The following is a 23,432-nucleotide window of genomic DNA, read 5'->3' as shown; positions in this document are numbered from 1 at the left end:
ATCACATTAAAAGTAAATGAGTACAACGTGTACATTTATCAGGATAGCAAATGTATACACTAGCAATATCACTCATATGGGGCGGTGTCAGAGAGAGCTGAAGCAGTTGCGCGCATAGTCCGGGCATTTACGCCACTTCTGTAAGATATTTGGGGTCATTACAAATTTGCCGGTCTGGTAATAAAGTGCTGGTAATAACGTTTACCGGCACTTTTACCGGACTGGCAAAGTTTGCTAGTAGATCTGGAGTATTTACCTCCAGCAAAGAGCTGGAGGTAAATTCAACGCCTACTGGCAAAAATAGCCGGTATTACCGGCATGGTAATACAGTTCCCGGTAATACCTGCAAAATACCCCCATGCAGTCCAATGGGGCTCTATGGAATGGAGATTTACGGCCGGTAACGTTACTATTGTTTGCCGGTATTCTGTCTGTTTGTCAGTTCTGTACATTTCGTTGCACGGATTAAGCAATGCCCCAATTTAGAGTCATAGGGGGTCATTCCGAGTTTGCCAGTATCCTGGCAGTGTTACCACCAGGATACCGGCAAACGGTAATAACGTTACCGGCGCCTGACATGCCAGTATTACTGGCATATTAAGAGGGCAAGCGCCGGCGGTAAATCCCCATTCCATAGAGTCCCACAGGACTCCGCGGGGGGGATTTTGCCAGTATTACCCGCTCAGCGCAGTAGTGCCTCTAGGGAACTTTAATTGGCATCACACGAGAATTATAGTAGCACAAAGTAGAAAAGTGCCTTTCCCTGCCATCCTACCTAGTCCTTCCATTTGCAGGAAAAGGTAAGATTTACGCTCATTGGCCTAGATTGGGTTCTATGGGAGGTTATTCTTCAGGAGAGCTACTTCACTCAGAGAACACGAGTCTTAATACTAAAGAACAACACAAGGGGCCTCATTACGACCCTGGAGGTACCCATGCCGCTTTTTGCGGCATGGCTACCCCCATTCCGGGTCTCGGGTCCGGGTTCCCTGAATGGGGAAATACCCGGCCATTCCGACCTTGGAGGGCCCGGTATTTCCCCATTCAAGGAACCTGGACCCGGTACTATCCCCATTTCCATTTCAGCCCCCATAGGGCTCAATGGGAATGGGAATGATGTTAATGACCAGCCCGTTTTTAGCATCCTGGACTGCTCGCGGGACCCGCTAAGGATGCCTGTTTTTACCAGGCATCCGTAGCGGGTCCCAAGAGCAGAACTCGTAATGAGGCGGTAGCGGGTTACAGGTGCCGGCAGCTCTTCCGGCCCCGTTAACCCCCTACCGCCAGGGTCGTAATGAGGCCCAAGATGTTTCAATTCCGAGTTATGTTGAAACCAAGTCAACTAATCGTCCCGCCTTTTAAACCATATATGAATACACTTGATGAATAAGAATCACAACTTCGTTTTTCTCTTTTTTTTAAAAATCTTAAACTACATTTTTCTTGGAATTAAATTATTATTATTAATTGTACTTTTTAGTCGTGACTTTACATCACTGCCGTGGGCTTTGCCCGCTATTACAGCAGGTGCCAAGAGAACATGGGTGCCGACGTCCTTGTATGGTGGCAAAGAAAATTATCCTAAGGGCATGGAAGTCAGTGACCTCATTTTGTATTGATGACTGGGTGGATGCATTTTTAACCATATCCACCTATGAGAGGGCAATTTACAGGCAGCCTGGGAACACCAAGAAATGTACAGATATTTGGGGATCATTTCTTGAAACATATGGTTAATGTTTTCTCTATGTAACCAATGTTGATAACTGTGCGGTACATGTAATATGTTTTTTTTCTCCATGTCTCCTTTTTTCCTCTATTTTTCCTTTCTTTTATGTTTATTATTGGTGAGATCTTGGTGACCTGATAAATCAGATTATTCATTTGCTAAAATGCATTAATTGTTCAGAAGTTCATGTTGATATGTACCATTTGATGAGTCTCCTGCGACTTACTTTTGACGAGTGAAAATATATATTTTTTAAAGCTGAACAATAGAGAGGGCGAGCCTAGGACATCAAAAGCAAGATGCACGGTCCACAGCGTATCGAACAGGGCATGCTCCAGAATGAAAGAATACACATTGCTTAGTACATTACATCACACAGAATGTAACAATTTAAACGTCAGTGAAGACACTACAGAGGCCATTTTGATAAAGGCGCTCATTGCAGACAGGGACATGCTAATCTGTGCACATGTACGCGCTGTAGTTTGCACTATGACGTGCAAAAGATGCATGAGGATCTGGAGGGACGAGTGTGCAAATTAACAAGGGGGGGTCCTGGGTGTCCCTCTGCCAGACATTAGTCCTGGTTACGAGAGACTTATCCAGAGTCTTTAGCTCATTATCTCTCACAGAGAAGAAATATCCCAAACATATCAGTCTTTGTCCTGCCCTGGGGCAGTCCAGCACCGAAATGCTAGGCAATTCTCCTCTGAACAAGAGTTACCAGCAGCATCCCGAGACATGTGTTTCGGTCTGTTGGACCTCATCAGTAGGGAGGAGCTGTGCCTCTCTAAGAGTAGTGAGCAAGGGGTCCACGTCTGGATTCCCCTAGTAACTTAGAGTGAGACTGAAAGTTACTTGCATTTACAAGAGACTTACCCAGAGTCTTTAGCTCATTATCTCTCACAGAGAAGAAATATCCCAAACATATCAGTCTTTGTCCTGCCCTGGGGCAGTCCAGCACCGAAATGCTAGGCAATTCTCCTCTGAACAAGAGTTACCAGCAGCATCCCGAGACATGTGTTTCGGTCTGTTGGACCTCATCAGTAGGGAGGAGCTGTGCCTCTCTAAGAGTAGTGAGCAAGGGGTCCACGTCTGGATTCCCCTAGTAACTTAGAGTGAGACTGAAAGTTACTTGCATTTACAAGAGACTTACCCAGAGTCTTTAGCTCATTATCTCTCACAGAGAAGAAATATCCCAAACATATCAGTCTTTGTCCTGCCCTGGGGCATTCCAGCACTGAAATGCTAAGCAATTCTCCTCTGAACAAGCGTACCAGCAGCATCCCCAGACACGTGTTTCGGTCTAGTAGGACCTCATTAGTAGGGAGCAGCTGTGCCTCTCTCAGAGTAGTGAGCAAGGGGTCCACGTCTGGATTCCCCTAGTAACTTAGGGTGAGACCCAAAGTTACTTGAATATACAAATTAACAAGGGGGTCCTGGAAGTCCCTGGAAGACATTAGTCCTGGTTAGAAGAGACTTACCCAGAGTCTTTAGCTCACTATCTCTCACAGGGAAGAAATATTACAAATATATCAGTATTTGTCCTGCCCTGGGGCAGTCCAGCACCGAAATGCTAGGCAATTCTCCTCTGAACAAGAGTACCAACAGCATCCCCAGACACGTGGACGAGTGTGCACCCACATTCTTTGCCCAGCATGTTGTGAATAAATGTAAATGCCCCCCCACCACGTCCACAAGGTGGGAAACGTTTACAATGGTTTTCTATGGAAATAAGTTACTACGGCCTCATCCTGAGTTGGACAGTAATTGCGCTGGGATACCGCCCAACGTTATTAGCGCTACAACAACTCGGTCCGGCGCAATGCGTGCTGGATGAGTTGCGGTGGGGAGGTAAATCGCCATTCCCATTGGCACCACCCAATGGTGGTTGCTTGGTGCAATTAGCGCTGCGCTAATAGCGCTGAAAACGGGGGAAAGGGGTGTTTTTTACCTCCAGCAAAAAGCTGGAGGTAAAGCTCCCACTTTCTGCCCATCTCGAGATTGCGCGGAGTGGTAAATACGGCAGTAATAGCATTCATGAGGATGAGGCCCTAGAAAGCTGGTGGATTTGGTAGGAATAATATGCCTTACAGCCTACACCTAAATCAGATGCTGCGGTTTATGCATTACTTTTCGGCAGGCAGAGTGGGTAGTCAGGCAGAAAGGTAACCATTTCTATTTCCCAGCTCCACCTGCCAAAAACTATAAAATCCTTTGGTATGGAAAAGCTGATGCAAAAACCTGCTTCAAACTCTTACCGTGTATGTCAAAAAGACTAATGGTGTAGCCCAATGAGTCATTGATAGGAAAACTGTCCAGAAAGAATATATTACATGGGGAAACCCCCCTATTGTTAGCTCCCCACTTCCGGGTTTCTCTGCTTCCCACACTGTGTTCTTCCCCCTATGATTGTAAAGCACTGCTGCTTCCTGAAGCTAAATTCTATGCTCAATAAATACACCAGTAGTAACAAAAAAGGACGGGAAATATTTGTGGCCATATTAAAAAGGGAGATACGAGTGTGGTGTCCTTTGCAAAAGTGGGTAGAAAACAAAAGGTAGCACACTACTAGTGACTGGTGTTTTGTTTTGAGAGAGAATTGTCAACAGTCTCGGGAGGATAGCTCAGGGGCAACGTGCTCACCTTGAAAGCAAGACGACACAAAGCTCCACAGGTTCGATCCCCGGGTCCGCGCTTAGAAACCTCTGGGTATTAAGCGCATTATAAATAACCTATCATATCATATCATAACACAAGTAGCCAGGGAGAAATCAGGAATCCAAACAGGTTTCGTGGCAACAGCAAAGCTTGGTACTGCAACATGGAAAGAGTCCCAGTTCACTCAGACTGATGATCACAACAAGGTGCCACCAATTCAGCTCGCCTGTACCAGATCAGAGCTTGACAACACTACCCATCGCACCATCCTGCTTTGGGAGCTCTGATGTGGCACTTACCTCAACGTAACCCTAATCTAGGTTTCTGCAACCTTTGGCTCTTCAGATCTTTGCAACAACTCCCACGATTACATATCTTTAAATTTGCTGGCTAAAGCTTCTCGGAGTTGCAGACCAAAACTTCTAGAGGGGCAAAGGTTGATGACCATTTGCCTGATTTAACAACTATATGAACTTTACTATGTTTCAAGTTACTCTTAATTGTTACCTTTTCTTTGTAAAAAAACCTTCAATACTATGTAACTTTGGGAACACGCCTTCACCCCTGTGCTTGTAATATTCCAACAACCCCATGAAAACCAATTGATGGCACTCTACAAGTCTGCCCATGAATTCAAGACTCAGTTCCATCTAGCAGTTCATAGTAGTCCACATCCCATGAAACTCATTGATAGCACATCGATAGAGCACCCTATTACACTGCTAATAAATTCAAGATTAAATTCCATGTGACAAATCTCCAGATGTCGTCACTTTTTCCCTGGGGTGTGGGGTGGATGCCCTTTCGATGAGGCCAGGGAGGTGTAGCCGCTACCCAAGGTTATATGATATGATAAGTCATTTATAACGCGCCTGTACACAAGTGTTTCTAGGAGCGACAAGACAAGGAAGGGAAGAGAAGGGGTACAAAACAACAATCTTACTAGGCCTTGTGTCATTCAGATGGAGCAAGTGCCGGGGGCGGAGGAGGGAGAGGGGAGAGTGCAAAGGAACTCATTAGTGCTGCCAGGGAGGTGGCTGATAAGTGCAGGGAGTCAGGGGACTGTAGGGTTGAAGATGCAGTCCCTAAGTGGTTGGGAGGCCCGGAGGCAGTGCAAGGTCAACTGGTCCCATAAGTTCAGTGGGTGGTCAGGTAACCAGTAAGTGCAGCTGACAGGGTCATCAGCAATGGAGTGGGAGAGAGAAAACAGAAGCGAAAAGGAAGGTCTTGAGTTGATTCCTGAAACTTAGGTGGTCCTGCTCAAGTTTGAAAGAAGCAGGGAGGCTGTTCCAGAGGGAGAACCCAGCAGAGGACAGAGATCTACCCCCCACTCTCTTCCTGGAGAAGCATCTGACCCTCAGAGAGTTGCAGGTGGATGACCATAGGGCTCGAGAAGGTAGATGCTTAGGAAGAGAAAGATTGATGTAGTGTGGTACCCGGCCCAAGAAAGCATTGTGGACGATGCAGAGGGTCTTGAACTTGATCCTTGCAGCCACAGGGAGTCAGTGAAGAGATTTCAGAGCTGGAGTGATACGATCACGGGGCTTGAGGCCAAGGATAAGTCTCGCAGTCCTGTTCTGGATTAGTTGTAAAGGGCGAAGACTAGAGGCAGGCCGATTTAGAAAGAGGCTGTTGCAGTAGTCCAGCCTAGAGAGCACCAGGGCTCTGGAGTCGGTGCGCTACTGGGGGAAAGTGAGAAAAGGAAGAATACCTCTGAGGAGGTGCAGCTAATAGTGTGACTTCTTAGAGATGTCAGAGAAGTGGGGAGAGAAGGAGAGGGTGGAGTCGAAGATGACACCAACGTTCTTAGCCTTCACAGGAAGGTGCAGGTAGAGGGCCCAGGGTGGGCGGCCAGAGTGAGAGAGGGAAGGCGGGAGCAGGTGTCCCAATGAGTAGGATCTTGGTCTTACTGGCATTAAGGCAGACATCACTGGAAGCACACCATTTCTGAATTGCGGACAGACAGTCAGGTATGAGAGAAGGAGCAGAGGAGGCTAAGGGGAGCCTGAAGGGGAGCTGGGTGTCATTTGCATAACACTGAAAGTTAGAACAGAAGGTAGAGATGTGGTGGGCCAGAGGTGCCAGATAGTGGTTAAAGAGCCAGGGAGAGAGGTTAGACCCTTGAGAGACACCACATGTAGAGAGAGAGAGAGAGATAGAAGTGAGGAAAGACCCAAGTTGGACCTGCGAGGGTCGATCTGAGAGAAAGGAGGTTAACTAGGCAAGGGCCTGACCAGAGATACCCAAGCTGTCATGGAGATGATTGAACAGGATGGCGTGGTTGACCGTGTCCAAAGCAGAGAGGAGAATGAGGACAGAAGGAAGGTTAGAGTCTAGATTAGAGAGCTTCACTGGTGTTCAGGAGAGCAGTTTCCTTGCTTCTGGCAGCTCTGAAGCCAGACTGGTGGTCATGGAGACAACCAACAGATTCAGTATGTAGATTAAGCTGGGAGATGGCCAGCTTTTCCAGGAGTTTGCACAGGAAAGGAGTGATGGAGATCGGGCGATAGTTTGCTGGAGAGGAAGGATCGGCAGAGTGCTTCTTAAGGAGGGGGTGCACAAGGGAGTGCTTAAGGGGGGAGGGGAAGGTTCCCATGGCAAAAGAGTGATCGCAGAAATCAGCCAGGCTGGAGCAAGGGTGTCAATGTGGTCCTTGATGGTTCTGCAAGAGCATGGGAGCGCCTGCTTTGACAAGACTTTCATAGACTGGTCTTATCTAGAAACCTCAGCGGGAGTGAACAGTGAGAAGCAGGAGAAAGCAAGAGGAGATACGGACAGAGAGGGGCCTGGGATGATAGAGGTGAGGGAAGCGGGAACGCCAGAGGGCTGCTGCCCGAGTATCAAGCTGAGCCGAGCCACGAGAACAGTAGCAGCACCCAACCAAGAGAAAAGGAGATCAGAACCTGCCAAGAAAATGCTGGTGAGCCCCAGAGAGAGGTTTGGGATGGCAGGCGCTTGCTGGGTGGTCCAAGAGAGCAGACACAGAAAAGGCTGGGTCTGGATTTACCTACCATGTCTGGGAACCGAGACTGCTTGAATCAAAGAAAAGTGAAGGCAATAATTTAACAAGGGTCTGGGACCCAAGAGAAAGACTACATGAAAGTCAAGACTGTCTAACATAAAAGAAGGAAAGATCTGGCAGGTTAGTGAACCAGGTCTGCCAACCAGGTCCGGGGACCCACAATAGTTTGGATAGGCATCCAAACTCATCTTTTTCACTGCAGTATCTGGTGAGAGGTAACCAGGTCTGCACATAAGGCTCAAGGAACTACTACATCTTAGGGAAGTGCATCTGAGCAATTCTTCTTCGTCGCAGTACCTGGTGACAGGCAACCAGGTCTGCACACCAGGGTCAGTGACCCACTACAGCTTGGAAAGTGCATCCAGGCAACACGTCTATGTCGCAATATCTGGTAGAGGTTAACCAGAACTGCACACCAGGGTTAGGAACCCACTACAGCTTTGAGAGAGCATCCAGGCTGTTCTTCTTCAGTGCAGTGTCTGGTGAGAGGAAGCCAAAGCTGCCAAACACGGTCTGGGACCCCAAGGAACTATGTTGTAAGCCTGAGGAAGGCTGGGGAAAGCGAGACACTTCCCCCAAAGCTAATGACTGGCTGAAACCACATTGAGAAAGTCTTTCCAAGACAAGAACTGCCTTTTTGTCTACGGGAAGGGAGTCATTCCTCTGGCCCAAGAAGACATCTCCTTTATTTAGTTACTTTACTGTGTAAGGGACAGAGTTAGGATTTTGACACTGGACATTGAGACTTTTGCTTTGGACATTCTGACGCTAGTTATTTCAGTTGAGGCAGGGAACCCCCTCTTAGAGTTAGGGTGAGATAGGGTGTTCCTTTCCTTTTTACCTTTGAATAAACAATTATCGCAAACACTATGACCCCTCTCTGTCAGAGTCTTACTTCTGCACCCGTACACCCATCATAGCAGTCCTTATAAGCCCATGTGCCATAAAAATGCATTGATAGCACTTTGATAACACACTGCTAGGTTGCACATAAATATTGAATTCCATTGCAGCAGTCCATGGCTTTGCCTGCCCCACGAAAAGGGATTCATACTGGAAACTAATAGATGCTTATACATTTGAGACTAAATTCATTTTTCATGTGATAGCAGTCCAAAACAATTCATGTCTCATTTAGCAATGCTATCCAGATAACCCAACTGTGTCAGAGGACATAGCCATCATCAGAAATGACTAATGTCTATCATGTGTGTGATGGGACAAAGAAGCTCTGGCACAAAGATCCTGATGATCGAGGTGGAGACCAATAAAATATATGGCGTCTATATCAGAACAGGTATACCATTCAATTTACAAATATCCCGTCATATTTTACTTTTGTCTTTTTAGGGAAATGGCAGCATCCCTTCGATTCAGAGTCCACCACAACCCAGAATTTCACTCAGGATGATGGCACCACGGTCAGGGTTCCCATGATGACCCAAACTAAAGTGCACCCAGTATTATTTGATACGGTGCTGCCATGCAGTGTGATCCAACTGCCGTACATGGGAGATGCGTCCATGATGATTGTTTTGCCCCAACCTGGCAAAATGAAAGTGGTGGAGGATGCATTGTCAGAGGAAACCTTCACAAGATGGAAGAAACAATCAAAAGAGTGGTAATGTCGATGGCAGAGGATCTCGCATCCTGATTATTTGTGTTATCAATATATGTACCCACCTGGGCATATCAGGACCTTGCCAGGCGCCCTTTATTTTCTTTCCCGATGGCAGAATCAGTCCAGAACCCAAGAGATCGAATCAACATTATCCTCAGGATAAATGCTGTGTACATACTAATGACATGTAGATAAACTCAAATTAAGTCATGCATCCCTTAGATGGATGTAAGGGTTTACTGAGTAGGTGATTAGCCACAGTCTGAAAATATTTCTTCATTTCATCTGCAAGCTAACAGGGAGCAAGGGAGTCTAATTACCAACATGTGCTAAATTGAGGATTTACTGAAAGACATACAAGTGGACTTAAAAATGAAGGAAGCATATTTTGGGATGATGCATTTTGGGGTACTGGTACTTAAGAATGCTGACAATAATTCAGTGGATTGACGTTATTCACAATACGATCACATGGTACATGTATGCTATAATAAGCAAAACATTTAAACATGTATTATCACTGTGTGGATCCACACACTTTTCATAATGTAGCCTAAAGATCTTCCTTCTTATTTGGAAAGTGAAGTCATGTGCTGATGCTTCCTTCAATTTAAGGAACATAATCTTCAAGATCCCAAATAAGAGACTTGTATACATTGTGAATGTTGGTAGGATAGCTTTGAGGGCTGATAACCCTTTTCAGAAATGTGCGTGTGATCTGCGGGTGATCTGCGGGTGACAGGTTTAAGGGTTGACCTCAGATCTCTGCACTCCAAAACATCCTGCTTCTTAAAATGAAGCGAATGCACGTTGTCATTAAACCAAGTTTATTTTCACATCGGCTGCTGGGAGAGAGGCTACACAACTCTTTGAAGTGGAACTAACCAGAGTCTCTCTCCAAGCACAGAACAGATACAGTATATATATATACATTTCCAGGACACTTAACACACTCCCACAGGTCCCTTGTGTTCCCTTACAAGTCATTACCCAAAACACAAATGGTGTGGCCCTATACAAGGAAATCTAATCCCCACAATCCCATTGGCTGCCTTTCACTACAGGACAATTTACTTGAATATGCAATTTTCATGACATTGCAGATTCAAGCCCAACCCTCTTCTAGGGTTTCTTCCCCCAAGACATACATATTTAGTACAGCTTTCTACTTGATCATAGACCTGCAATGCTAAATCTGGCACGCATGGTTTACGTATGGACACTTTTGTACGAGGCTCTGGAGAGCTCATAAAGAAACTCCTTTGATCAGGCACTGAAATAATTTCTCCATGCACTCCGACACGCTAGATATTTCTTTTTGGCATTTATTTCTCTCACCTTTTCATTGCATGCAACTATCAATTCACTTCATGTGGCCTCTGTTCCTTTTATAATCTTTTCCTTGCTACTCCATTTAACCTTATTACAGGCCAGCGGCCGTTCTTCGCTTCCAGACATCCGGTTACAAATTTTGCCACTTCCCCCAGATTGACAGTACCAGGTGGCCGACGCTTCTCTGCCACTGCTTAACAATTTTTCCAGGCTGAAAAAACCCTGGACCTGTGCTTTTATTTATGGCCAAAATAGACACCCCGTGCAGTTTCAGCTGTCTCCTTGCCAACCAATACCCCTCCCTCGGCCAACCAGCTCAAACAAAAATGTGTCCACGTATTATTTTCATGTAGTGTGCTAAAACCTAGCGAAAAGGATTTCCCATTCAAAAGTCTTTCTATATATGAAACGTCTGTGCTTTAAATTTCATTGTACTAAGTTGCATAATGTGTTCTCATATTATATTCATACAATTTGATGTTGCTACATGTATGCAGATTTAAAATGTATCATGTTAGACACAAAGTACATTAACAATAATATTTAACAACCCTCTATTAAATATTCTAAATATGTGCAAACTGCAACATTGTAACAATATTGCATCCAGTTGTGATGTTAATATGTTGCACATATTGTAAGTATTTCTCTCCTATTTGGAAACAAATCTATCTACCACAACACAGGTCCCAAAATGGGGCCTTCTCAGAGTGATGTCTAAGCCTTTTATTCTGCAGAGGTCAAAGGTCCAAAGACTACGATGATTCATAATCAGACCCATTAACACTTCAGTCCCAACGTTGGTAGCTTGGCCTATTGTCACCATGTCCAGAATCAATTTTAGAATTGTTAGAAAGCACACATTGTGCTTAACTGGCCTTACTTGTGCTTTTATGGCTCAAGTTCACTTTAATTTGGCCATGTTGAGCAGTGTTTGATATCGTTTCTAAATTCAGGCATAGACCCTGACTGCAATACTCACAGAGCTCCATAAAACTAGGCAATGAGAGCAAAAACACCAATATGGGATAATAACGTCTGCAGAAAGACTTACCCTCTGGTAATGTTCCTCTAGAGAAGGCATTATAGATATTGGCACTCGCCAAAAGGCAAAGACAGGATTAGATTTTGGGTGGGAGGGGATGGTAAAACGAGGTACTAGGTGGTCGGCGCGTGTCAGACAGCCATGGTACCAAGAGAGATGACACACACAACGTAACTGTAGTTTCAACAACTTTATTAAAATTCAGGGCGGTGTAATGCCTAACTAACTCTATACTATGGCAGGATTTCCCAGCCTAAATGAACTAAGGAAAGTCTATGGGCCTCATTACAACCCTGGTGTTAAGGGGTTAACGGCACCATAAAAGGCTGTGGCGCCATTAAACCCTTAACGCCCGATTCACACTTTAACGCCTGCTTTTTGCAGGCGTTAAAGTCCAACCCGCTAAGGGACCTTGGTGCTAATTACGGCACCGTAATTTACGGTGCCGTAATTAGCGCCTTCCCCATTCCCATTGAGCCCTATGGGCCAAAAATGGGAATGGGGAAGGGGCCATGGTGAATGGGGATTTACCGCCCCGCCAACCTTGGAATGGGGCGGTAAATCCGCCATCCACCATGGCAGAATCCGGCATGGACTATGGTGCTAATAGCACCATGGTCCAATGCCACGGTTGTAATGAGGCCCTATGTCAGCAAGTCCAAAAGCAAAACTCTGTGTCAAAACCCTATGCTGTCCTCACAACTATAACAAAACTAGTGGGGAAATGCTCTCAAAACCAAAATCAGTGTTCCAAAACCAAAATGTTCAAAGAATGTCAATTCAGATTTCCATGAATTTAAAAGTTCTCCAATTGAAGTTTAACACAGTTTCAATATGGCTTCTTTTCAACAAGGACTACACCAGCACTGAAGTTACCTTTTCGTAGATTCCTAAATATCACAGTTCACATCAAAACGAAGATTTAGGGGTCTCCCTTCCCTAAGTTCAAATGCAATAGCAAAGTACATACAACGCTGTTGTCTCATATCTCCCTTCCCCAAGACAAAGATTCTCCAGACATTACCTCTCAGGGTTCCCTTCGCCAAGAGTCACTCTCACAATAGTTGTGTCAGAAAACAAAGGGTCTGTTTGACCCCTCCTTTGGTTAGTATCACCAAAACCTCACACCTCTCGTCACTTGTAAACCCCTTTGTGGCTTCTGGCATAGACACAGTTGTCGTACTGCACGTCCACCCATCACAGGCCACACAACCAGAAGCCAATTGCCTTGATTGCAACTAGAATTTTGATGTTAACAAAGTTGACACATGGAAACCCAATGGTCTAGGCGCAATTGTCAGACCACACGGTCCACCCATCACAGGTCACGCCACCATAGGCTTCCACCAGCTGATGTTCAATGGTTTACTAGTGCAAATGATTCTTGAGGTGATCCTTTGGCAAGAAAGTAGCACAATTCAATTTGAATTGCGTGGGCTACTTCAGCCCTTCTTGTCAAAGTCAGTAAAGAGTCACAGCATGGACTCACTAGCCCTGTTCGCCACATTCAACCTCAAGGTCAAAGCCTCAGACCCCTTCTGACATTCATCACTCAGGTTTGTAAATGGCGGCTCATTATTTAAAAGTTGCTGTATTGCTTTCAATGTATTACTTCGGCTTAGTTCGGTATTCAATAAATGTTCATTCATTGTTAGTTCGTTCAACAGATTGTTTCCATTCACTTCAGCTTTTGATATATGCTTTTTCGGTAGTGCACTACAGCTCATTACTCACTGGAGTTCATCAGCTGCTTCCAGTCCTTCGGAGTGTTTCTCTGACACTCCCCTTACCTTGTAGCAGATTTCTGTGGCTCCCGCGGCTTCCTCCTCTCTCTTGGGAAGCAGGGACGCTCACAGAGGCGAGACTCACTTGCTTGGTGTGCAGCTTCTCTGTCTCGTTCTCGCTCTTGCTTTCACCATCACCTACGTCGCTGGCTTTCTCACACAGACCGTGTCCTCTGGGCTCAGCATTCACCAGCAGCTCCTGCTGCTAGTTCCACACCTGAGAGGTTCCCAGGCTCGGGGACATGCAGCGCCAAGCTCCTCTGGGTCCCTCGTCTTGGCTTCACCTAGACCACCACCTCTCCTTATGAGTCTCCTGCTGCTCACAGTCCTACTCCTGCCCTTGCTTCCTCGTTCTCTTCTGCTCCCACATTTTATACACTCCCTGATTAGAAATGGGCTGCAAGTGATTCGAATTACCATTAATTACCTGATATTGCCTGTACCTATTAAAGTGCCCTGCCTGACTCTGATGAGGCCTCTGATCCTCGCTTCTTCATCACAGTACCAAAGTGGGTTTTGCAGTGGGTAATCTGCATTACTCATAGTGGCCATTTCTTCTTTTTAGTACTAAGGTGGTTTTTGTAAGACTCAAGGAAATAAGAATGAAAATAGCTGATAAACGCTAAGGGAGGGGAGGGTAGGTTACTGTCAGGAAAGGGGTGATCCCATGTCTCGCCATCAGGTACCCTCTTTCCACTTCCCAAGGATCCTCCAGTCAGGTGATCCTCCCTCGCTTGTCGGCCCCCAGGTCAGGATCCAAGAGCAATGGCCTGTCCCTGGCCATCTGACCAGAGGATCCCGGGGGAGCAGATGTGAGGATACCCTCAGGTTTATCACACACGCCACAGGCAGAGTGCGGATGTCAATGGTTGGGCAGGGAATAATCTGTCACACCAGCATTTGCATGAAAACAAGCCCACATTTACTGCATCAACGAAAAGAGGCTCAGAGCCAGAAAAGAGCAGACAAGCAAGGTAAGGAGAGCGAGGAGTTGGTGCATGCGGGCAAGGGAGCAGGAAAGATGGAGACTGCAAGGTGACAGAGAGGAAGGACTGAGGAGGCACAGTGAGTGAAAGGGTGGAGGCCACGGGTGTAGCGAGCACTAGATGCTTCATAATGTGGGTCCACACTTGCAGGTAATTATCGCATTCTGTACCACTTGATTGGCTGAGTAGTACTTTCAGGTATCTAATGTATCATTAAATGGTCTGTGGGTGGACTTTTCTGAAATTGCCGCCCAGGCCGGGCCCTTGTGGGTCTGAGTGAACTAAGGCCTTGGCAAGGGCACATGGCCAATATCGACCATGACCACCCACCTGTGAGATACCTAAGGCAACAAGCACTCCTGGGATCCCTCCAGGGTGCCAGTTTATTTTTTAAGGAAAAACAGTCTGTGTCAACAGTGCAAGCCTGCTTTCCCTTAAAAATAGAAAAGATGGCCACCGTGTAACCAAGAAAAGGAAGCAAGTCTATTTTCTATGTTACTGGTACCCATCTTGCGAGAAGGGAGGGGATGCAGAGGGACTAAGCAGTGGCCAACAGAAAGGTGGAATGAGGGAGAAGGGGGTGGCAAGTGTGTGCGGTGGGCTGTAGGGTGTGGGTGGCCAAGGTAGGGATGAGTGAGGTGGGTGAAGGAAAGCAGATGAGCGAAAAATGGTCAGAGTGGTGAAAGGCACTGGCAGCACACAATGGAAAGTGGGCTTTTACTGGTGAATCAAGTCTGAGATCCTGTGCAGTGCCTCTCTCCCTTGTGCCAATAGCAGGCACGTCCTGGTTAATTACCCTTGGAAGTAATCAGCATGGGGGCAAGGACTCAGGAACCAGACATGAGACGGTAAGTACACAGCAGGAAATGTACATTATTCTTCAGTTACAGATTGAGGCCTAGATAGGAACACAGGGAGTATGCATTTTTCCAGTTCACAAAGTCCTGGCCAACATTCACTCATGGAATCTCCATCAACACAGTTGCTACATTCCACCCAACATTCTCACAGCATCACCTAGCTCACAGACATACAATATAGCGCACACGTTTAAAAAAAATGAGCATAAACATGTCATCATATTAAAACATGTTTTAAATCTAAAAAACAAAAAATCATTGCATCCATCCTGATACAACAGGAAATTACACACAGGCACTGGTGGAGGTGCAGCCTTGTAGCATAGCCTGGAATTTACATCAAGGACCAGGGGTCTGCAACCTGCGGCTTCCCACATTTTTCACATTACAACTCCCAGGATCCCTCACTATTGAGTATGCTGGCAAGGGCTATACGTTGTAGTCCAAAATATCTGGCGAGTTAAAAGTCTGCAAACCCCTGTTTTAGACCTGTACTCCGAATACCAGACATCTCTGCATATTTTCCAATGGGGGTTTACCAAGGGAAAAAAAAAGATATTGACTCAAACGTATGCTTTCTTCTTTTGCCACAGGTTTGTAGAACTATGGCTTCCAAAGTTTTCCATCTCACCTTCCATGAACCTGAAAGAGGCAATGATTGCATTGGGTATCACAGATGTGTTTGATCACCGTGCCAATCTCTCCGGCATTGCTGCAGGACCACCTCTCAAGCTGGACAAGGTAATATGAAAGTAGGGCATGGAAAGCAACAAAACATATGGGGATTGGGATGCTGTCAAAATACTTTTACTGTGATTTTGAGCAGACAATTCCACCTGCTAAATCATAAATCATTTCTCAGGAAGGGAACAGGTTAATTACATCTATTAGGTAGCTACCGGTTTAATCAAAACGTCCCACAGAAGCATAGAGACGTCTGCTTGATTTCTAAGCAATGCAGCGGCCAAGCCCATACCCCTGCAGCAAAGTATGTAGGGGGCTTATCCGCCCCCCCCCTCTTTGCTTTGAAAAAAGCTTAAGACTGTAAGTAAATACTGGTATTCTTTTGTTTTGTAAAAATCATGAAAGACCAACACAAACATTGTATTAGTTGTATTTTTTTTGTAAGCATACAGATTCTACTCTATGATTAGAATCTCTGATTCTAATCTCCCCTCTGTCCTCATCTTACACTTCCTCTCTTCTGCCTTTGACACGGTCAACCATGCCATCCTGCTCAATCGTCTCCGTGATGACCTGGGTATCACTGATCAGGCCTTGGCCTGGCGGACCTCATTCCTCTCTGATCGACCCTCCCAGGTACAACTTGGGTCCTCCCTTTCTTCTATCTCACTCTCTACGTGTGGTGTTTCCCAGGGGTCTAACCTTTCTCCCTGGCTGTCCAACCAATACCTGGCACCTCTCGCCCACCGCATTGCCGCTCTCTGCTCCAACTTTCAGTGCTATGCGGATGACAGTCAGCTCGTTTTTAGGCTCCTCTCTGCCACCTCTTCTCCTTCTCTCATCTCTGGTTGTCTGTCTACTACCCAGGAGTGTTGTGCCGCCAACGATCTCTGCCTTAATGCCAGTAAGACATAGATTCTCCTCATCTGCACACATGCACCCTCCTTTCCTGTCACTCTCTGGCTGGCCTCTCTTGGCCCTCTTCCTGCTCCCACCTGTGAGGCTAAGAACCATGGGGTCATCTTCGACTCCACACTCTCCTTTTCTCCTCACATCTCTGATGTCTCTAAGAAGTCAAACTACCAACTGAACCTCGTTAGAGGTATTCTTCCTTTCCTCTCCTTCCCCCAGAAGCTCACCGTCTCTAGAGCTCTGGTTCTCTCTATGATGGACTACTGCAACAACCTCTTTCTAAATCTGCCTGCTTCTACTCTCTGCCTCTGCAACTCATCCAGAAAATTGACTGCAAGACTTGTCCTTGGCCTCAAGGCCAGGGATCGTATCTCTCCAGCACTGAAATCTCTGCATTGTCTCCATGTGGCTGCAAGGATTGAGTTCAAGACCCTCTGCATTGTCCACAAGTCCTTCTGGGGCCTGGGTCCTCAATACCTCCAACTCTCTCGTCGTAAATACCTTCCTACTCAATCTCTTTGCACCACCTACAACACCAACTCCCTCAGGGTCAGTCGCTTCTCCAAGCAACGAGTTGGTGGTAGATCTCTTTCTTCGCCTGGTGCCTCCCTCTGGACCAGCCTCCCTGCCTCTCTGAAACTCCAGGGGAACCATCTCTGGTTCCGGAAGCACCTCAAGACCTCCCTTCTGCCTTCTCTCTTCCTCTCCCCTGCTGATTTCCTATCTGATACTGCACTGGTCACCTGGCTACCCTCTGATTTTCGGGCCCAGGACCCTACCTGCCCAGTTGCACACCCGCACTGCCTCCCGGCAACCCTTGCACTTGGGTCTGTACCTGTAACCCTACAGTCACCCTATTGCACTTTTGGACCCCTTCTGTCTGCACTTATCCTTGCACTTGCCACCTCCTGGCCACACTTCTTGTTATTGTTTTGATCCCATGTACAGCACTGCCCCCCTGACCTTCCACCTGGCACCACCCCCCCTGCACTTGCGCGATCTCAATGTCACTTGGCCTAGTAAGATCGCTGTCTCTGTCCTCCCTCTGTTCCCCCTTCCTTGCCTTGTTGCGCCTTGAAACGCTTGTTTATAGGCGCGTTACAAATGCCATATCATATATCATATCATATAGAAGAGGCCATATTTCTGCCGAAAGAAAAACCAAAAGCACTGACTTTGCTAATGCGGATTCTAATTGCAGTCTAGTGCCTGGATTCCAGCACAGGGATGATACGCCCCGATCTTATCAGCTCAAATGTGAGTATTGTATCAGCTAAGCCCTTTTTTTAAGTCCAGAAAAAGCCACACAACTTCTAAAATACAGGAGCCAGGAGGTCAAAGTCTTGATTGCAGAAGGTTTAATATAAGACTTCCAGTAGTCGACCCCCTGAGGAATTCTTGAAGCTGCTGATGGCATTTTTCTTTTTCTTAGACATCTCCCAGAGTTACTCCCTTCTCATCCCGTTGGCAGACTGAGATCTGCACAAATGCATGTTCTACAGCAAGCCGTGTTGGACTACAACTCCCATGATTCCTCACCACTGACTTTGCTAGCTGATGGGAGTGGTGGTCTGAAACATCTGGAGAGCTGAAGGTTGCAGACCCGGGGATTACTTCCATTTTGTTCTATGCGTTAAAAAGCAAAGCAGAAGGCCAGATAAATCTAACTGGCAAGGGGGAAATATATTTTTTATTATCAAATTCGTTTCTTCCCACAAATGCCAGTATGGAATTATTTTTTTCTAGAACAAGGAGTGATTGTCCAGTGACATTTTCAGGCTTGACATCCTCTCCCAAAAAGTTAACTGAAGGAGTGATTGTGGGGCAACCTGAATGGGGTTGTCCTAGCTGCAGGGGAGTTGCTAGGTCTGGAAAAGACCCAGGGCTAACCTTATGTCAGAACTGTTGGGACTGGGGGCTAGCTAGTATTTTGGCTGTAGCTCCTGAGATTCTATCTGGGGCTACAACCAAAAGATCAGGGGCTATAGCCCCCTTAGCCCCCCCCTAGCAACGCCCCTGCCTAGCTGTGTACCCAAAGTCTTACCTGGGAGTGTGCTCTAGATGCCATTGCAGTGGTGTATGCGAAGTACGGCTGCAGCAATAGGCAGCAAGGTGCAGTCAGGAGGAGAAGATTGCCAGACAAGGATGGAACAGGTAACAGAACAGGGTTCTGCAACCTGTGTCTCTTCAGAATGTTTGGACTACGACTCCCATGACCCCTCCCCTTTTGACTGTCAGGTAGTGCTGATTTGGAGTTATAGGCCAAAGCATCTGGAGAGCTAAACATTGCTGACTCCTTTTATAGAAGAAGCTTTCTGTCACAAAATGAACATAAGAGTTCCAAGAAAAGTCCCAAATTGTATTTGATTCACAGAACGTGAACCTTCTTGGAAGAAAGTGTGATTGGGCCAAACTCGGATGGGCTACTAAACTGAATGACTGAATGAAGCAGGGTTGTCAGGTCCTGTGAGCTGAACCTCAACCTCTGGTCTCTACCATCGGCGAGGCCTTCTCTATTGTGTCAGTTGCCTCTTGGATTTGAGGCGAATATGGTTATTGTGGGCACAAATGTTTTCATATAGGTCGGAGATAAGCACCCTTTAGCAGGCCTGATGTTTTGGGCTACATCTCCCATCGGCCCTAGCAAGCATAGTCAATAGTCAGGGTCATGTGAGTTCTAGTTAATAAATCAGGCGAGCCACAGGTTGCAGACCCCTGACCTAGGGCATCACTGTTGAGACTCTTGGCGGAAGGGACCATCTTAGCGTTGAAGAGGATGGATGCCAGAGCTGATCACTGAGAAACACCTCAGGTCATGTTATAAGTAGTGAAGGAGTAGAATTAGAAGGCTATCTTGTGGGTGCAACGGGAGTAGAAATACAAAACCTTTTTATTCTTCTCTTTTTTCTGTTTCCTTCTTTATTTCTCTTGCCTGCTTTCTTTCTGTGAATATCGTTCTAATTATATTTTCTTTCTCGCTTTGATCTCTTCTTATTTACGTTTTTCTTTACATCTCACTCTCTTTAACTTTGCTTATTTCCACTTTTCTTTCTTTCTTTGCCTCCTCTTTGTCCTTCTTGTACCACTAATCTTTCTCTTTCCTTTTCTATTGCTCTCTTACCCCCCACCCTCTTACTCCTTCTCCCATTTCTTCTACCTCCCTGCCTCCTTTGCCACTTTCCTTTCTTCAATTTTTCCCTCTTTGCTTTCCCTCATTTAACTGAGTAATGACATGTTCCACTGTGTTCAATTTTCCACCAGAATGTGCCATCCATGCAATTATCTAGTGGCTAATGAATTAGCAGATAGGGCAAACTGAACAAACTCATAGGAAGATGAACTGTACCCCGGCCCCTGAATATGACCATATCAGACGTTCCTATGACTGCTATCGAAGCCTTATCACTCTTTCCACCCAGCATCCCACCCAAGCTAAATGTATTACCCTTAGAGTGAATATCCAATAGCATAAGGGTCTGGAATGAAACATTAGTACGCCTCTTTTGTTTAGTGGATGGGCGTATGTTCTGTATAGTTTTTTTGTGGTTGGATTGGTTACCTGACAAACATTACCCTCTACTCTCAATGGAAAATGTGCTAAGAAAAAACCTCCAAATTCACCCCTCTCTGTTGACTTGTGAATATGGCACCAGGACTTGCTCCCCACTCAAACGTGCAGGCGCTCTGAAAGAACAAACACTTTCAGGCTCACAAGATGATGCAATAGGTATTGTTTACAAACACAACCAACTAACTAGTCTTTGATGCTTATGGGTGGGAAAGGAAAAGGAAGAAAAATAAAAAAGAAAGTGTGAAAGTGACAGAGCGTAAAAGATAGATGAAAATGATAGCTGAAAGAAATGCGACACCCTGGCAGTGAGTACAATACACATCAAAGTTAGGCACATACTTTTTTAAACTTAAAGTAAGAACGGGGAGAGAGGCGGCCGGAATTTACAATGGCTGTTGACCCTCTGCTCCCCCAACTGTCATTCGCTGAACGTTTGATGTTCACGCAGGTCTCGTGCACAGGAAGACCTGTGTCAACTATCGATGTTACACAGCTTCTTTTTTTCCATTAACTACAACTTTGAAGAAAACAGACCTTTTATACAGTACGTAATCTTTGTACCTCATTGACGGACCCCTCAACACAGATCTTGTTCGTCCTCTGCTTTGGGATCCCCATCTATTTCCTCCTTATCTTGTGCTTACCCGGTGCTGAGTCCTTCTACTTGTTTCTCATCGCTAACCGGAACACTACTCTGTTCATTCACTCTTTGGTCTCCTACCAGATCCTGCCATGGACCACTCATTCCACCCTCACTCAGATGCCTTCCACCGCAACATATTGTAATCCTGTTGCTATTCCATCTATCCCCATTTTACAAATGCACACAGGCTCCCCTGCACTCCTTTACCCTTGTGGGACTTCACTCTGATTTCCTCATTGTATGCCAAGCATTCTTGCTCCTCGTCTGTCATCAGCGTACTTTTACTATTCACTCTGTTTATCTTGCATTCTGACTCGCAAAATCTCTCTGCATCTCCTCATTCCATTTGTATTGTCTTCCATCATCTCAAACCCATCCCAGACACAACCTGTTGCACAGCAACCTTCCACGCATTAGCTGGAAGGGTGTCACATCAATTACACTGTGTAGCAGAGTACGATAAGAAGCAAATAAACCTCACTAACTCCCTCCTGAAGTTCCAGTTATTTTGTACGCACATCTGTACCAGTTCTTTCAATCTTCTGTTAAATCTTTCAATCATTCCGTTAGATTGCGAATGACATAAAGAAGGACACATAAGTACAACGTTATGTTCTCTTAAAAACTCCACCATTTCTCTTGATTTAAATTGCACTCCATTGTCTGACACCATTTTCTCTGGTGCTCCCTTATTAGCAAATACTCATCACATTCATGGTATTCACTTCTCTCATTGGTTGAACAGCTGGTCACTTAGAATAGTAATCTATCACACTCACCAGATATTTTCAATCTTCCGGTAATACCTGAAATGATCCTGCTGTGTCTATGGCAATTTTCTTCCATCCGCCTGCTGGCAAATCAACCGGAATCATCTGACTCAACCTTGTTCCCAGCACCTTGTCACTATTTTGACACAGCACTGTGAGGGGTCAGAAATGAGAGGCAGACACAAAGTTGTAATGGTTTCAATGTCAGACATCTTTATTAAACGAAAAGGGTTGGATACAAGCCTTTCTGTCCCTACCTTAAAGAGAATTTATCTACCTAGAAAACTAAAGCTAAAGATCAGTCTCTGTCTCATCGTCGAACATATGAACTGTCCCTCTGTCCAAAACATACTACTCTGACCCTCACACTAAAAGTGCAAGGAATTTTATCTGGCTTATTTTTGGCAAAAAAGTGTTTAAAAAGTAAGACAAATAGAAAAATCTAACAAAAATAGTATTTTCCAAGGAGAAGTCCTTGGATCCAGAGGGTGCTCTCCTTTCCCCTGGATTATTTAAGTATTATAGGAAAAAGTGTCTCTTGTAAACGATAGCCTTTTAAAGATGGCAAATGTGACTCAAATAACAGTTCTTTAAGGATAGCAATAGTGTCTCTTCCAAAAAACAGCTCCTTAAGGTCAGCAAAAGTATCTCTTTCAAATAACAGTTCCTTAAGAATGGTAAGGGTGTCACTTCCAAAGAATAGATCCTTAAGGATAGCAAAAGTGTATCTTTTAAATAATAATTCTGTGGATAGCAAAAAGAATGTCTCTTTCAAATAATAGCTTCTGAAGCATGGCAAAGTGTCTCTTTCAAACAATAATTCGTTTAAGATGGCGTTTAAGATGGCAACAGTATCTGCAGTGTACCTCTTTATCATACACTTTGTAAAACAAAAAAATAGGTTTCTTCATATAACTTTGATTGATCTCCTGGTATACTCAACTGCCAGGAATCTTTCCACTCTTTGTACAACTTTAATGAATCTCCTGATATACTCTCCTGCCAGGAATCTTTTCTCCCTGGATCATACAGATACCCTGGTATACTCTCCTGCCAGGTATCCTGCATCTCAATGTTCACTATCTGGTGTGTTCCTTTCACCAGGACTTCTTCTTGAGTTCACTTTTCTTTAATTCAACACAGTTGTACTCCTTCACTGTGTTTCTGCTTCATTGGTTTGAGGTACTACTTGTTCCAAGCTTCCCCACATGGACATCACATGTATGGGGATTGGTTCAAGTCCTGCCTTTTTATATCTTCTTTACTATTCATTTGCTTAGGGTAATGCTTATTCCAACTTTCCCTTCCTTGACATTTCATGTATGGGGAATTGTTTAAATTCTGACTTTTCACTTCACATGGTTGGTATTCAAAATAGTTGCTTAATTGCTCCCAGGCCTAATGGTATAGCCCGGCTCTCCAATTTACTGAAGGGATCCCAGGCCGTGGCTCACCGTTGCTGTGAAGTTCCCGCTTTGGGATAGTCTCCCATGCACAGCAGGCCTCCTTTCTGCTTCTAGGGCTAGTCCGCGCTCACCCGCATGCATGACTGCTGTCCTTCTGCACCACTGTGCTCCCGGTAAATTCCCTGTCGCTGTCGGTCTTCCGACGGCTTTCTCTTCATGCCTGCAGCGTCCCCACCATTCTCGTGCCACACAGGTATGTAACGCCTGTGAGCGGCGGGATAGAGGTGTCTGCTTCCTCCAGCGCAGTCCCTCTCCGCACAGCGTCCCTCTTCAGCTCTGCCTCTCTCGTCTCCGGGTCTGCTTCTTTCTTCCTCGGCTTCCTCTCTTGAAAAGCAGACACCATCTT

The 23,432-nt window shown here is 45.6% G+C and overlaps 1 protein-coding gene across 1 annotated transcript in view; it reads left to right on the top strand.

The window, feature by feature from the left end:
* Window positions 1–23,432, top strand: part of SERPINA10 (serpin family A member 10) — a 134,225-nt gene that overhangs the window by 21,311 nt on the left and 89,482 nt on the right. Inside the window, exons 3-4 of the mRNA XM_069638341.1 lie at window positions 8,763–9,033; window positions 15,634–15,781. Of these exons, the coding sequence (XP_069494442.1) occupies window positions 8,763–9,033; window positions 15,634–15,781 (419 nt within the window). The remainder of the gene's footprint in view (window positions 1–8,762; window positions 9,034–15,633; window positions 15,782–23,432) is intronic.

Source organism: Ambystoma mexicanum, chromosome 14 (genome assembly GCF_040938575.1).
Source record: "Ambystoma mexicanum isolate Mex_15411 chromosome 14, UKY_AmexF1_1, whole genome shotgun sequence".
Taxonomy (NCBI): Eukaryota; Metazoa; Chordata; class Amphibia; order Caudata; family Ambystomatidae; genus Ambystoma; species Ambystoma mexicanum.
The sequence above is the reverse complement of the archived record's forward strand: the minus strand, read 5'-3'. Positions and strand labels throughout refer to the sequence as shown.